General features: G+C 36.6%; 1 protein-coding gene across 1 annotated transcript in view; it reads right to left on the bottom strand.

Annotated features, from left to right (window-relative positions):
- Positions 1-15,613, bottom strand: part of Lama2 (laminin subunit alpha 2) — a 581,125-nt gene that overhangs the window by 418,976 nt on the left and 146,536 nt on the right. Inside the window, exon 3 of the mRNA XM_059272617.1 lies at positions 14,743-14,855. Coding sequence (XP_059128600.1) covers positions 14,743-14,855 — 113 coding nt within the window. The remainder of the gene's footprint in view (positions 1-14,742; positions 14,856-15,613) is intronic.

Here is a 15,613-nt window from a genome sequence, read left to right as displayed (position 1 = left end):
CAATAATTAACATGCTTCATTATCAGGAGTGATATTTGAAGTATTTCTTAAATTCATATGTACAATTTGTATCACATATCATGTTCTGACATTTGTTTCTAAAACTATTTTGTATCTGTAGACATATGATTTATTGTGTTTTTTTTTTCACTTCCCCCAAAGACAACAAATATAAAAGCTGAATAAGATGCAAAGACCAGCTGCTTAGTGGTGTGAAGAAATTACTGAAGCTGCCAGACTTGAGCAAAGGGCAGCAGACCCACATGAACTAGTATTTTCCTCTCAGCATCTGCAGGGATTTGTGCAAAGGTGAACAGGGTGCTCACGGAAAAAAAAAAAAAAAAGCTCCTGCCTGGATTGTGCCACAGCTGCACACACAAGAAACTCCACACTGGACTTTGGGGATACAACCTCAGCTCAGACTTGACAGATGGTGATCTGTGGAGAAATGGGGTGAAGGCCTCATTTCAGGTTCGGCTTTGGGAGATTTGGCAAATGCTAAGAGGTAAAGGGCCAGGAGATGAAGAGCATGCGAAATGTGATCCATGAGTAGTGAAGAGCTAAGCTGACCATTGGAAATTTACAGAAACCTGGGGGAATCTGAAATTGGACTTCCAGGTTGGTCAAGCTGGAAAGGCTCTGGCCGGTAAACTGAGCTCTCAGTTCTGCCTCCAAAACAAATGTCAAGAGGAGAAGGCCACTGCAGTTCCTGCCTGCACAGACTATGGATGATCTAAGCTGTTCCCCAGATAAAGGCCACCTGAAGCCTCTCGAGCTTTTGTGAAGATGCAAGTAAATCCTTTCAAGGGAAAACATTATCGAGACTTCATAGGAATTCTCAGACATGGAGTATTTAACTCAAACTCATCATGCATGTCACTAATGAGTGAAATAAAAATAGGGGAAAGATGATTCAGTCTTCCAGTTACTTCTAGTGTTACAGTTATAAGGATATAATGAGATGATAACTAATTAATATTCTGCAGACTGTCACGTGGGAAAATACCTCAAATTTGTTTTTAATGCTATCAAGTGGATGCTTAAGAACAGAAAAACAAAAAGAATAAAAGGAAGGGTTCAATATGTTCAACAGAAGACTGAATTCATCAGGATGATAGAGATATTATCAAAAAAATACATCACCAGAAAATGCACATAAAGATGATACCTCAAAATAAAAGAAAAGGAGGAATATAGTATAATATACAACAAACACCATTATTAACTTAATGTGCAATTGGGGTGTCAGTAAAAATAGAGAAAAATATTCGAGAAAATAATCTCTGGGAATTTCCCCAAACCAATAAAAAATATTAACCTACACAATCCAGAAGTTTTTTAATTCTATGATATTTTTAAAAAACAGAATTATAAAATAAAAAGTATCCTGGGCAATTGAGCAAGTTGGCTCATGACTGGAGGCATTTATAGAGCAAGCCCAATAACCTAGGTTCAAACCTTGGAACAAGCATAAAGGGAGAAGGAAAGAAGTGACTCCATCAGGTTGTCCTCTGACCTCTGCTCATTGATTGGTGTGCTCGTGAGCATCTGAACACATACCATGCATGCCCACATACAAGGATAATTAATAAATACATTTTAAAAATCACTCGCAGGTACATATGAAGGGACTGCTGAATACTGCAGATAAAATGTTAACAATAAAACATGACAAATGAGACTGTTTCAAAGGCAGCAGTAGTAAGAACTCTTTCTGAAGTGAGAGCAGAAATCGTGAAAACCAGGTGATCATACTATGGCATTTTAAAGAGCTAGAAGAAATAACTTCCTACCAAAAATTCTATATTCAACAGAAAAATAAGCATCAAAAATAAACACATCACAAAGGAAATCATAGAATGTTCTTGCCAATATGCCTTCATTAGTAAAAGAAAAAAAAATGGGAAGCAGGAGATATGACCCTCTATTTGTGGTATAAGAATGAGGACCTGAGTTCAGATCCCCAGCACTCATGTAAGGAAGCTGAGCATAGTGATACAAGCCTCTATCCCAGTTCCAGGGAAGCAGAGATATAAGAATACTAGGGCTACAAAGGATTATGGTGATATTGTGTCCCCCAATATATTGTGCACCTTAATAAAGTTATCTGGGGTCAGAGAACAGAACAGCCACTAGATAGATATAGAGGCCAGAAAATGGTGGCACTCACACCTTTAATCCTAGCATTTCGAGGAAGAGATCCATCCAGATCTCTGTGAGTTGAAAGCCACACTAGAAACAGCCAGGCATGGTGACACACGCCTTTAATCCCAGGAAATGATGGCAGGAAGCAGAAAGGTATATAAGGCATGAAAACCAGGAACTAGAGCCTGTTAAGCTTTTAGGCTTTAGAGCAGCAGTTCAGCTGAGATCCATTCGGATGAGGACTCAGAGACTTCCAATCTGAAAGAACCGGATCAGCTGAGGAATTGACAAGGTGATATGGCTGTGGCTTATTCTGCTTTTCTGATCTTCCAGCTTTAACTCCAATACCTGGCTCCAGGTTTGTTTTTATTAATAATACCTTCTAACAATTTGTGCTACAAAGAATAGTTTGTTGGATTAAATATAGGAAAACATTTAATTTTCCCAAAGAAGGAAAGTCCTGAGTAAAATATTAGTATGAGATAACACAAACAAAATACAGGTAAGACTTTAGTCATTTGAATCCAAGTATCAGCAGTAGCATTCAGTATAAATGAAATATATGTCCAATTTGGAGAAGAATTTTCAGAATCATTTCATTCTGAATTAAATCAAATATATGATGTTGATTGAATATACATTTGTAACACACAAACATGTCAAAGAGAATTTATACAACACAAACATTTATGGAAAAGCAGCTGGAGACTGCTGCCACAGGAAACTCATGGAAGTATTGCTAGCAGTTCCAATCTCAGTCAGTATGTCTCCATTAGGATCTTCATATAGAAACAAAAACATACATAGTTCATTGATGTATATGTAATACTGCACTAACAACAGCCGAATCTACATTCTTGATGCAAAATCGCAATGACACTAGTTGAATGAAACAAATTTCAAAAGAGCTCTTCCTCTAAGAATCAAAAATATAATGACCACAATGGAACTAAGTGAGAAAAAATTCAATAGAGAGAAAACATTCTATAATTTAGATGTAAAGCATTTTTTAAAAAAGTCACTGACATAGAAAAAATTACAATGGAAACTTTAAAATGTTTTAAAATAAATGATAACAAAAAATTCAGTGTCAAAATTAAAAGATAGCAAAAGCTGTGTAGAGGTAAATATGTTGCCTTATATAAATATTCTAAGAAAGAAGAAGGTATTAGTAATGTATTTATCCACTTCAAGAAGGTAGGAAAAATAATACAAATAAAATCCAAATTAACTAACAGAAAGCAAAAATTGGGTCACATAAAGGCAGAATTCAATGCAATATAATGATTCAATAAGACATTAAAATCAACCAAGCTAACATTTGTTTGAAAAGATTGACAAAATAATAAATATTAACAAAGCTCTCCAGAAAAGTATTGTGGTGTTACACATAAGGCAACAGACAGGGAAATGACTATAAATCTTTTATACATTAAAACATAAAAATATCATAATTCTCTATTATAATCCAATATATTTGTATTTGTGGATGGAATAGATAAATGTTTCAAAAACCCTAACTTACTAAACTTACACAGAAATGAAAATTCTGAAGAAGTATTAATTACAGATTTCTATTCTCTGAATTAAAAATTTCCCACAGAGAAAACTGCACAGTTAAATGGTCTCACTGATAAAGAGACCTGAGCAGATTAGTGGTTGTTTGGCAAGAAAAGGGATGTGTTTGTTTAAATGAGATGTCCCTCTTATTTTAGGAAATTTGAATACTTGATCTCCAGTTAGGAGACCTGTTTGGGATGACTTAGAAGTGTGCTCTTACTAGAAGAAGTGTGTGGAAGAAGTGTGGAAGAACCCCACTGGGATGAACATTGGGGTCTCAGACACCACATGCACTCCTAGTTGTGGGCTGGGCTTCCAATTTGTGGTTCAAGATGTGAGCTCTCAGCTGCTGCTACAGTTGTCAACTTCTCTCCCCACTCCACCCCGAGGAATGTAGAAGGCTTTGAGCTTTGGCCTAAAAAAGCTGTTGAATACTGTAGCTGCGAATGGAGCTATGAGGCCATCCTGGTAGGAGTTTGGAGGACAATCATACTGAGAATTATGTTGACTATGGAAACCTGGATCAAGAAGTTTCAGAAATGAACAATGTTCACAAGTAGACTAGAGACCATTTGTTTTTGGGATATTTTGACTGGAATGTGCTTTCTGTTCTTGTCCTGAGAACTTGCCTAAGTCTAAATTTTAAAGCAATGGATTAATTTCTTTGGTAGAGGAGATTCCAAGAAAGCCAATATTGACTGTGTCATGGGGTTGTTAGTTATACCTTTTATGCAGGTCTACAATAAAAGAAATACAAAATACACAGTTTGGAGAGGAAAAGGAAACTGGTATTCATGATGTAATTGTCAAGGCCTGTCTTGGAAGAGGCTATAATATTTAAGGAAATGAGTAACATTAGAAAAAGTTAAATCTGCATTGAAATAATGGGAGTGGTGCCTTTAGGTCAAGACTCAATCCAGCAAAGCTCCTAACTTGTGAAAGAAAAGTCCTGACAAATTTTCTGCTCCTTAGAATGACACCACCCACAAAAGCTTCTGCAAATGTCATTCAGTGGAAAAGAGTCTCTCCAAGGCTAGTGGCTGAACTTGGCAGTGCTAGAAGATGCTAAATGGTAGATATGTTTGGGGAAGGCTTAGAAGATGTAACATTGCAGGAGGAAGTGTGTCACTGGGAGTGGGCTTTGCAGTCCCAAAAGCTATGTGCACTCTCTGTGGACTCTCTTGACTTTTTGCTAACTGATGTGAGTTAGCAAGTGCTGCTCCAGCCACTTGCCACTTCAGATCTACCATCAAGGACTCTAACCCTCTGGAACTGTAAGCCCATAACTGACTTTTTCCTATAAGTTGTCTTAGCCACAGTGTCCTATCACAGCAATAGAAAAGCAACTAGTTAAGAAGGTAAGGAGTAAGATAGAGCAGGAGAGACAATTTAGCTTGCATAGTATCTCGATCTACATGATGGCTATTTGGATAGGTACGTATAGCAAATATTGAACAATTTTTACTAAATTTTCAACATTTCTGAGTTAGTGATGGCAAAAATATTGTATGTTTTTATTCATATGTATACATATGCATATAAACATATATATAAAAGAAATATGTTTTATTAAAAAGCATGTGTTCCCGAGTAAATAAAACCTCAAAAATCAATATATGGTTATGAGACAAAACAGAAAGTGGCAAAATGTTTGAATTAATAAAGGACTAGAAAAGTGTACATGTAAATGGTAACAAAATAAGGCACAGTAAAATCATGTCTATGAAGTTTATATAAAGGACATGGCAGTGATTAACAAGGTTACTTTTTGATTAAAACCAAATAATCTGGAAGCTACAACAACAAAATAATGCAAAGAAATAAAGAAATGCTTCAATGACAAAGTGATGTTTTTCAGGTCCTATCTATGTAAATTTTAGTTAAAGTACATTGAATAAAATATTTTGCATATGACATAAAATATACGGTATCATTTAAACATCTCAGTAATTAAACTGTTTCTGAACTTACTCTAATTTTACTTTAGCTTCCCATTATTATACCCATCACAAGTATCCCACTCGTTCTCTGCTCAACATATGTTCAGTATAGAGGGCCAGGAAGTGTTATTTACTGAATAGCAAGTAAACGTGCAGCATGTATGCGAGGCAGTTTCTTATGTATCATTAGTTCTTCCTTATACCAGTCCTCTGAATAAGGCAGTGGCACTGTCACATTTCACATGTGACCCAAGTGAGGAGCACAAAAAGAGAATCTAGTGAAGGTCAAAGAACTAACTAAGATGTAATAAGTAAATAGGAGATTGGTCTCCTAATGTGTCCCTAGCCTTATTATGGTGTTCCTTGGATTTCTTACATTTTACAGTCAGGGTAACATAAAATCATGTCCCCTTTACAAATTAAAACACATATATTCCAGCTTATAACTGAAACATATAGCTGTATTTATGAAAGTAAATCATGTCTACCTATAAATAGGCATTGTAATTATATTCAATATATGTATAATGGCATAAATTTGCAAGTCCAAGACTTGTGTGCATAAGTATAGTAAGATATAATAAGGAGAAGCATAAATTCTAAGAATAAAATGAGGAAACATACAAGATTCCAGTAAAACGATGAAATAAAGATGTTTCGTGTGTAGAAGCCATCAGGCAGCTGTGAAAATCATCCTCATTTGGTCTATTTTGGAATGTCTTATTCAGGCTTCCCATCACAAAGTTGGTATGATTTTAAAATGTTAACAGATCTTTTCCAACAGCCTTTTTAAAAGCGATTTGTTTCCCTATGTTCTATTGTTCCTACTTTTTATGAACTAATCTAATTTAACCAGTGACTTCAAGAAGCATTTCTCCAATAGTCAGTTAGCTTTGCCACAACGGGACATATATCTCCAAACAGTGTTCCATGATAGCACTAGACTTATGTCTGTGTTGCTAATTAAATAAACAAGATAGTATATTGACACTGTTTAAATAGCACAACAGCAGCATTGTGTCAGTCTTTCCTGTCCCTATGCTTACATCTCATCTTTTACCACTTGGAAAAACAAAATGCCATGCCATAACAAAACAAAGACAAATAAACAAGTAAATATAGACTGTGGTTGCCAACTTGATTACAAAAGAGAGTTACAATAATTGGAGCCTTTCTCAAACAATGATATAAATATGACAGAGTCACACAGACAATGAAAAGGTGACAGACTTTTGGAGTATGTTTGGAAAGAGAATTGGTGAGAACATTTATCATATGCTTCCTGTGAACTGAATATTTGTGTCCTAACCCCAAGGTGAAGCCTTCAGAAGATGCTGGGCCCATGAGGACAGAGTCCTCATCAGTGGCCTTTGTAGAAAAGACTTCAGGGAATTTAAATTTTCCTTCTGCCACATGAAGCTGCAATAGACAGATGATGTTTATTTCCAGCTTCTCCAATTTCTTTTATCTATGCTTTATAGATTATAGGATAGAAATACTTCACATGTATCTCTATTTCATTTTATATTGTGTATACAATTATGTAAAGCAATGTTCTCGATTTCCATTGGATAGTGATTGACATTGCATAGCAATGTGAATTCACTGATTTTTTTTTTTACTGGTTTTAACTATTTTGGTGGATTCTTTAGGTTTTTCTGTATATAAGAACATGTAATTTGTAAACAGAAAATTCACATTCTTCTCAGATTTGGATGTTTCATTTATTTTTCTTGTCTAAAAACTCTGGCTAAGATGTCTAGTACCATACTGAAGAGAAGTGGTACCAGTGGTACCACCTTTGTTTTGCTACTGGTCTTTCATGAAATTCCTTCAATTGTTCACTATCGAGTACAATGTTGTTAGTTATGGGTGTATCTTATATGGAATTTAGTGTGTTGATATTCATGCCTTTGATAGCCAGTTGTTCTTTTTTTAGAGGATTTTAGCATAAAAGAAGGTTGGGTTTTGTCAAATGTATTTTCTATACCATTGAGACAATCATATGATTTTTATCCTTATTCTGTTACTATGCTATATTACATGGGTAGACTTGCATTTGTTAAGTTGTCTGTGTGTAACAAGGATAAATTCTATATGGTTGTGGTGAATGGTTATTTTCAAGTGATACTGCTTTAGGCTTGCTAATATTTTTTTAATATTAGGTTCAACAATGATGCTGATTGTAATTTTTCTAGTGTCTTAGTCTAGCTTTAATATCAATCTATTCCTGTTCTCATACAAAAGCATTTCAGAGTGTTAAAAAAGTTTTTGATTTTTAAGAAAAGTTTTGAGAAATATTGGCATCATTTCTTTAAATGTCTGATAGAGTTCAACAATCCAACAGGTCCTGGGTTTTTCTACAAAGGGAGACTCAAAAACATTTATGTACATTTGTGTGTGTGTGTGTGTGTGTGTGTGTGTGTGTGTGTGTATATACATCTGTATGCCTGTGTGTGTGTGCATATACATGTATGTATGAAAGCACATGTGTAGAGATTAGAGGACAACTTCTTCTAGGAGCCAGTTCCCTCCTTCCCTCATGTGAGTCCTAGGGACTGAACTCAGGCCATCAGTTTTCATGAAAAGAACTTTTATCCACTGAGCCATCCTGCTGGTCCTTCTAGGGGACATTTATTAGTGGGTCAGTTTCTGCAATTTTTTTTTGGTTGGGGGAGGCTGAGACAGGGTTTCTCTGTGCAGCCTTGGCTGTCCTGGAACTTTCTCTGCAGACTCTGCCTTGTAAATGCTGGGATTAAAAATATGTGCCATCACTAATTCCCTTATTTTTGGACCATTTGGGTTTTCTATTTCTTTTTGACTTAGCCTTGGGAGATTATCTTGTCTGAGAATCCATCCATGTCTTTTAGGCTTTTCCGATTTATTGGTATATAGATATTTGCTTTTCACAATAATCTTAAACCTGCTCAATATGCATGTTATCTGTTATAATCTATTCTCCTTATTTCTGATTTCGTTTGAGTCTTTTCTTTTTCCTGTAATCTAGCTAGGTTCTGACAATATTGTTAATATATTTTTCAAATTCTAGTTTTGTTGATTATTTCAGTTTCATTATTTCTGCTCTGATCTGTATTATTTCCTGACCTCTATTAACTCGGGGATTAATCTGTTTGTTGATTCCTTGAGGAACAGTAGTAGGCTGATAGAGATTTTTGTTCCTTCTCATTATATTTGTCTATTCAGATCATTTTTAGAATTTCTTCTGCTTCATTCATTAAGTTTTGATATGGTATCTCTCCCAGTCCACTGCACAATTAGTTTTTCATTTTTTTAAACATCCTTTTTGACCTATTACTTGTTCAGGAGAGTTTTTCTTAATTTTTGAATATTGGTAAATTTCCCAAAATTTCTCTTTGAGCCATTGGAATGCAGAATGTTATTAACAAATAATTTAACATGAAAAAATAATTAACTTTTAAAAACATTGATTTTAATTTTCTTCCAGGATATATGTGTGTGGGGAGGGTGTATGTGCATGTGTACACTGCCCACTGAGGCCAGAAGCAGGTATCAAACTCCCTTAAACTAAAGTTATAAGCACTACTATTAAAGAATGACTCAATCATATTAACAATCTAAGCTTTAAGAAAAATTGTCTTTTATTCTGATAACATAGATTCTTAAAATATAGTAATGTATACTTTAAAATACTAATTCCACCCTTTTCCAAAAAATAACTTTCTTTAAAATAATGTTAACCTGTCTCATGAAATACAGCTCTATAATGTCAACAAATAAAATATTTAGATCAATAATATGCAACATATGATCTCCACAATTGTTAAGACAATCTCATTTAATCAATGCATTTCAGTGAGTGCTAGATGAAGGTGAACTGATACCTACATGTGAGTATAAGTAACTTCATAGAATTCCTGGGTTGTCTAGGAGTGGTTTTCATACAAGCTAACAAAGTCTACTAAAAATATCATTTCAACATCCACTAGGAGAGATGATCCAGCAGTTAAAAGTACTGCCTATTCCTCCAGGGAACCTGGGTTTGAGTCCCAGCATGTACATGATGGCTCACAACCTTTTATATCTCTAGTCCCAGGATTTCTGGTGTCCTCTTTCAGCCTCTGTGGAAGCCAGGCACACACACGCATATAAAATAAAGTTTAAATTTTTTAAAAACAAACCAACAAAAAATTTGTACTATAAAGCTGTTCCTCTGTGTTTCACTCTACCTACTGGTCAGCTTTCTCCCTAAGCAAATACAAGGACAGCAATAAAATAAGTAACCAGACTAATGTGCACCCCAATAAAGCTTATCTTCTCTGTTGCCTCTGTCTTCTGGTGAGTCCCCTTTTTGATGTCCTTTGCAATGGACAACAGACACCCTTTTAGATAACCACATACCTTCCAACGGGGCAAGAATTTCTTTTCTATTTGTGATTTCTTTTCCTGCTGAGGTTAGCAATTCTCTTTCTCTGTGTAGAGAGATCCATGGGCATGGGTGTAGCTAAAGCATATCAGTTATCAGTGTATGTGGTAAGAGCCTTGTCTCCCCACCACTCCCAGTCCAGCACAGTGTTTAAGTCAAAGCTAAAAGCTCAGCTGGATCAGGAGCAGAGTGGGAGAATGGGGAGAGAGATACCATGATGAATGAAGACCCCAGGGGAATAGGAAAAAGCACAGTGCTAGAGAGGTGCCCAGAAATCCACAAACATAACTCCACAGTAGACTACTGGCAATGGTTGAGAGAGTGCCTGAGCTGACCTGCTCTGATGATAGGATGGCCGAACACCCTGCCTGTCATGATAGATCTCTCATCTATCTGATGGAAGCAGATGCAGAGATCCAAGGCCGAGCCCCAGGTGGAGCTCTGGGAGCCTAATAATCAGCCAGAGAGAGGAGGGATTGTATGAGCGAAAGATATTGAGAGCATGATTGGAAAAAGCACAGGGACAAATAGCCAAACTAGTGGAAACACATGAACTGTGAACCAATGGCTCAGGAGCCCCCATGGAACTAGACCAGGCCCTCTGGATAAGTGGGACAGTTGATTAGCTTGAACTGTTTGGGAGGCCCCCAGGCAATGGAGCCAGGACCTGTCCTTGGTGCATGGGCTGGCTTTTTTGAGCCTGGGGCCTATGCTGGGACACTTTGCTCAGCCTGGGTGAAGGGAGGAGGAGACTGAACCTGCCTAGGCTGAGTTGACCAGGCTGGGCTGACTCCCCAGGGGAGACCTTGCCTTGGAGGAGGTGGGAATGGAGGGTGGATTGGGAGGAGGGCTGTGGGGTGGGGGGTGGGAAGAGGGAGGACAGGGAATCCCTGGATAATATGTGAAATTAAGTTAATTATAAAATAATATATTTGAGGTTCCTCTGCTCAAATATTGTGCCCAGATAGTTTTATCTTAGGTTGCCATTACTGCCCCTGCATACCTGGTCCCATTTTTAGGAGAAATTGCTCTAAACTGAGAACAAGACCTTGCCTGGTGTCGCCCATGAGACATCAATGAAATCAGAAGTCATGACATAGTGACATGACATCTTGAAATTGAATCAAAGAAAAATTAGGACATCCTGTGAATTTTTGAGTGTTCATTATCATCTTCTAACTTGCTGTACAATTTTGTTCATAATCCTGATGTTGGGCTTTGTTGTATACTTCAATGGAACAATGTAGTTTCTACTTGAGTTTATGCTGATTCTACATCCTAATAATAGCCATGCTTGCCAGATGGAATTTAGTTGTTATGCTGCGATAATCATTATTCCATATTCTTGCCACAATGTAATATTTATTCTGCTAATCTCAGTGGCAAAGCACAGCATGATTAAATCATTTGCTCAAGATAGGCTGTGAGTAAATAGAACTGGGAAATGTTAACATCCCTTAGTAATAAATGTCTGAAAACAATCTGTTTATAAAATAAGGAGCTATTTTTTCTGAATAAATTGTCTTATTTTTTTTCTAGTGCTTATCTCAGATGCTAAACCATTAAAGAATCTTCTAAGTGTAATTGATGATGATTTGATCAAGCCATGTCAATGACTGCTCCTTGTATTTAAAATAGTAATTTATTAAAAGTATTTTCGGAAGAGTCAAGAATATGTAAACAAAATCACTAGTAGTTGCCAAGATTTCTATGTATATCTCAGAATTAAGAGAACTAAACTTCTCACTGAGTCAGTGAGAGTTGATGATCTTTGCCTGTTCCTTATAATACCATTCATTGCTTTGACTCTTAGCTGACAATAGCTAGCATGATGCTAAGTAACTAATATCCTTTCAAGGTGTGTGGAAAAAGACAGAAGTTATGTCATGCTGGAAGCATTCAGTATGTGTTAGATAATGAGAGATCTAACTGTCTTTGATAGCACAGACATTAGTATTATTCTCCCAATAGAAGCCAGAAGAACGGTGGGCACTCACTCCTTGAACCTGAACTACATATAGAAATATATTTAAAACACAACTCTCATGAGCTCTATAGGCCTGAGTCTTTGGAGTCCTGTTAGGATATTTTAATGTACTTGTAATTTTGCATTTGAACTCTTCAGGTGTGAACCACATCACTGCCTGGTGGAAGCTTTGTAAAGAAGGCCAATTCATTTTTCTAAGTTTCTGCCCTCTTCAATTATTAAACGGGAGCTTTGAACCTTGTGACCAATGACTTAAGTTATCCACACAAAGCCAAAGTCACTAGATAGTGCCGTTCTTCTAAGGAGATATAAGATTAATAATTTGGGAAAACAAATGTCGCAGAGTTTAAACCCTCTAAAAACTATTAAATAGGAATAATAACACCAGCTGCCTCGAGGTGATGTTGTGAGAAGTGAGGGAAATAGTAAAGGATGCCCACATTTCTTTGGTTATCACTGCATTAAAAGATGCTTTCCTGCATCTCTGTCCTGTAGCTGAATAGTACCAGAACACCTTCTAAATTTTGTTAATCCACAGACTGAGGCCACGTGAAAGTGTGAAACCCCTTATAGTATAAGGAATTCTATTATGAAACCTAGTTATAAAACATGCTTAATTTTTTACGACATTAATTAATTGACTAAACTAAAATCTTGGTTCATGTAGAAATGAGCACTTACCTCATATATGAGTCTGCCTTCTCTTAAATGTATATAATAAGCTAATTTTTAGGGATTGGAGAAAGTAAACATAAATATGAAAATGGCTGTGTACTGCACTATCAGACCATTTGAGCCTATAGCTGCTGAGATAATTCTACTTGATGAATTCAGAATCTGGAGTTGGGTCAACCTTATTATGAATATAACACATTCACTTGTTATGAAGACGTAACTGTAGAAGACGCTTTAGAATATCAACTCAACTTAAGGTTATTATATGACATGGGAGGAAGCATAAACACAGAAAACGCCACCTATTTCTGAAGATACCATGTGTCATGTGGAAATCAGTACGTGAAACACAATGAGGAATACATACCTGCCTTCAGTGAAAAACATTGCTTTCAGATAAACTCTGACTTGTTAAATTAGCAACAGATTAGTTGACTATAGAGGATTAAGTTAAAACCTGTGATTTCACCATATGGCTATAAACTAGGAGGAAAAATGATGCTCCGTTTGATAACAAATAACTGATACTGTTGTCCAGCTCAAAGGAAAGTTTAAGTAATCTGTGCACATGATATTAATAATTGACTTTCTTGATCCATGTACAATAAAAAAATAAGTAGAGAATAAATGAGAACAATAAACCTTCACTCTCTATTGATCCCCTATCATCAGCAATGACCTGAGTCAATGGACTGCAGTCTCTCTCTTGATTGGAAAGGCTGGTTTTTAATGATCACATGGCTGCTGAGATCAATAAAAGACCAAGCTATCTATACTCAGAAAAAAGGTCCATTTTGAGGGAAAGATCCTTTGGAAATTCATCTACAGGTCAACTAATCTAAGGAATGTCGGGATGGCATTTGTACTCCGTGGCCAGATAGAACTAAGAACTAATTCAAGACCAGCACTATTCTAATGGGTAGAAATAAACCCAGGTGAGCTGATTATTCAGCTTCAGCATTGGGACCCTGCTCTAATCCAGTTGCCTAGGTGCCAAGGAGTCCCTGGAGGGATAAAGAAGAATCTGTGTGACCTGCTAGTTTGCTCACTCCCTGAGCAGCCATGTATAGCTTAGGAATACGTGCAGCCCTCATGAAGAAGGGCCAAGATCCTAGAGAAGGGATGCTTAATTCTTGGGTCTAGTGTCAGTCTATTCTGCTAGTGTATCCATAGTATCGTATGACAGCCATGGCCTCACCATATCCTTGTATTCTTACTAGTCTATCTCCACATTGAACAGGAGGTGCAGCTAGATGATTTTTCTATGATGTTGCAAGAAAATGAAAGAAAAACAAGCTAAATAGTAATCCATCTAAGTTCAAACTTTCTTGTCTTAACCTCTAGTCAATGGCACTATCTTACTATGTATTGGGAGAAAATTATGGGGACTATCTCTTCAAATTCCATCATAAATCTATCCATGAGACTAAATGATTTTGGAATGAGGATGAATATTGGTTATTAAACTCAGCTTGAGTTGAATATCAAGAAGAAAAATAAGAAAATACAAACTCTGACCTCCAACATAAATTTTACACAACTACAAGGCTTAGTACCTTATTTAGTCATCCATGTTTAATTTGAGGATCAACCGTTATAGCTCGTGCAACTCTCAGTAATAAGAAACAATTTACTCAAGAGCCTTGCTACCCAAGATCCTTACAAGTGTGCACACTATCAGCAGAGTGATAGCAAAGTTTTGTTTTATAAGTTTTAAACTTCACTATTGTATTTTCTTCACATAAAATTTTGTTGATTCCTATTTTTATCATTACTCCCCACTATTTAAGAGACACTCAGCCTCTAATCATGTCTAAACTATCCACATGGATTCATTTGAGTTGTGCTTTAGAAATAAGGGCCAAAGATCAATAAATGACTATATGTGAAATGGGCAGGGCCCTTTGTTACAATATCGAGAAAATAATAGTGATAAGAAAGCAAATCCCTTCATCTAAAAATTGCTAACTGAACAAGTCGCAGATGCAAGGTGTAATTTCAAAGGTGGAAAATGACAAGAGGCGTCCTACCTGCTGTAAATCCAGAGTAATGGTCACATAATGGTACTCAACTCCATTCTTGATACTGGGGCTCTGCCACCACGTGTTCTTGCCATCAATAGCATTCGTGATCGGATGTCTCTCTGTATGTTGGCAGCAGAGAAGGAAAAGATCAGATATGGAGTTTGTAGCTATTTCGTCAAGGAAAGGTAAAACAAAGATGAAGAGGTAGAACAAGCCTGCATATAACAGGCATAAAAAAAAAAAAAACAGTTTCTGTTTCCAAAGCATCTCTGTGGTTTCATAGTTCTACACAACATGCACGAAATGGTGACATGTCTCGGCTACAGAAGAAGGTACTAATCACTGACCAGCAGCTACAATGGAAAGCCTTAAAGATACTTCTAGAAACAAAGTGCAAAGAAATAGCATAGAAATCCTACTAGTGTGCTGATAAAGAAAACCTCTCCTGTAGGAATGATGCTTGAATATTGCTGGTTCACACACATTCCTTAGTGCCGAGATGTGGACAATCCAGAATGTATGTGGCTTTAATATAAAATAATACATTTTTCTGCCTATGAGATTTTCCTCTTGTAACAAGTCTTTAACTTGTCACCTTCCTACCATGATTTAGAACTATACTGAGAGATCCTCCAAACATCCTATCCAACATTTACTTGGGCATGTATCACTAATTCCAGAGGAGGAATCTAATCAACATTGACAAGCCAGGAGACTGGCGCATGAAACTCCAATGTATCAACCAAACTCAGGCTTTCCCTCCTAATCCCAGTCCAGACAGATTTGCAGGAAACCTTTTGTGGGATTCAAAGGGAGACTGGAGACAAGGAAGGAGAGCAAGCCACTCCTCCAATCATGATATCTTTCACTACAGTTC

The sequence above is a fragment of the Peromyscus eremicus genome, chromosome 8b, assembly GCF_949786415.1.
Source record: "Peromyscus eremicus chromosome 8b, PerEre_H2_v1, whole genome shotgun sequence".
NCBI classification, from domain to species: Eukaryota; Metazoa; Chordata; class Mammalia; order Rodentia; family Cricetidae; genus Peromyscus; species Peromyscus eremicus.
Note: the sequence above shows the minus strand (reverse complement) of the source record. Positions and strands in the feature narration are given on the sequence as shown.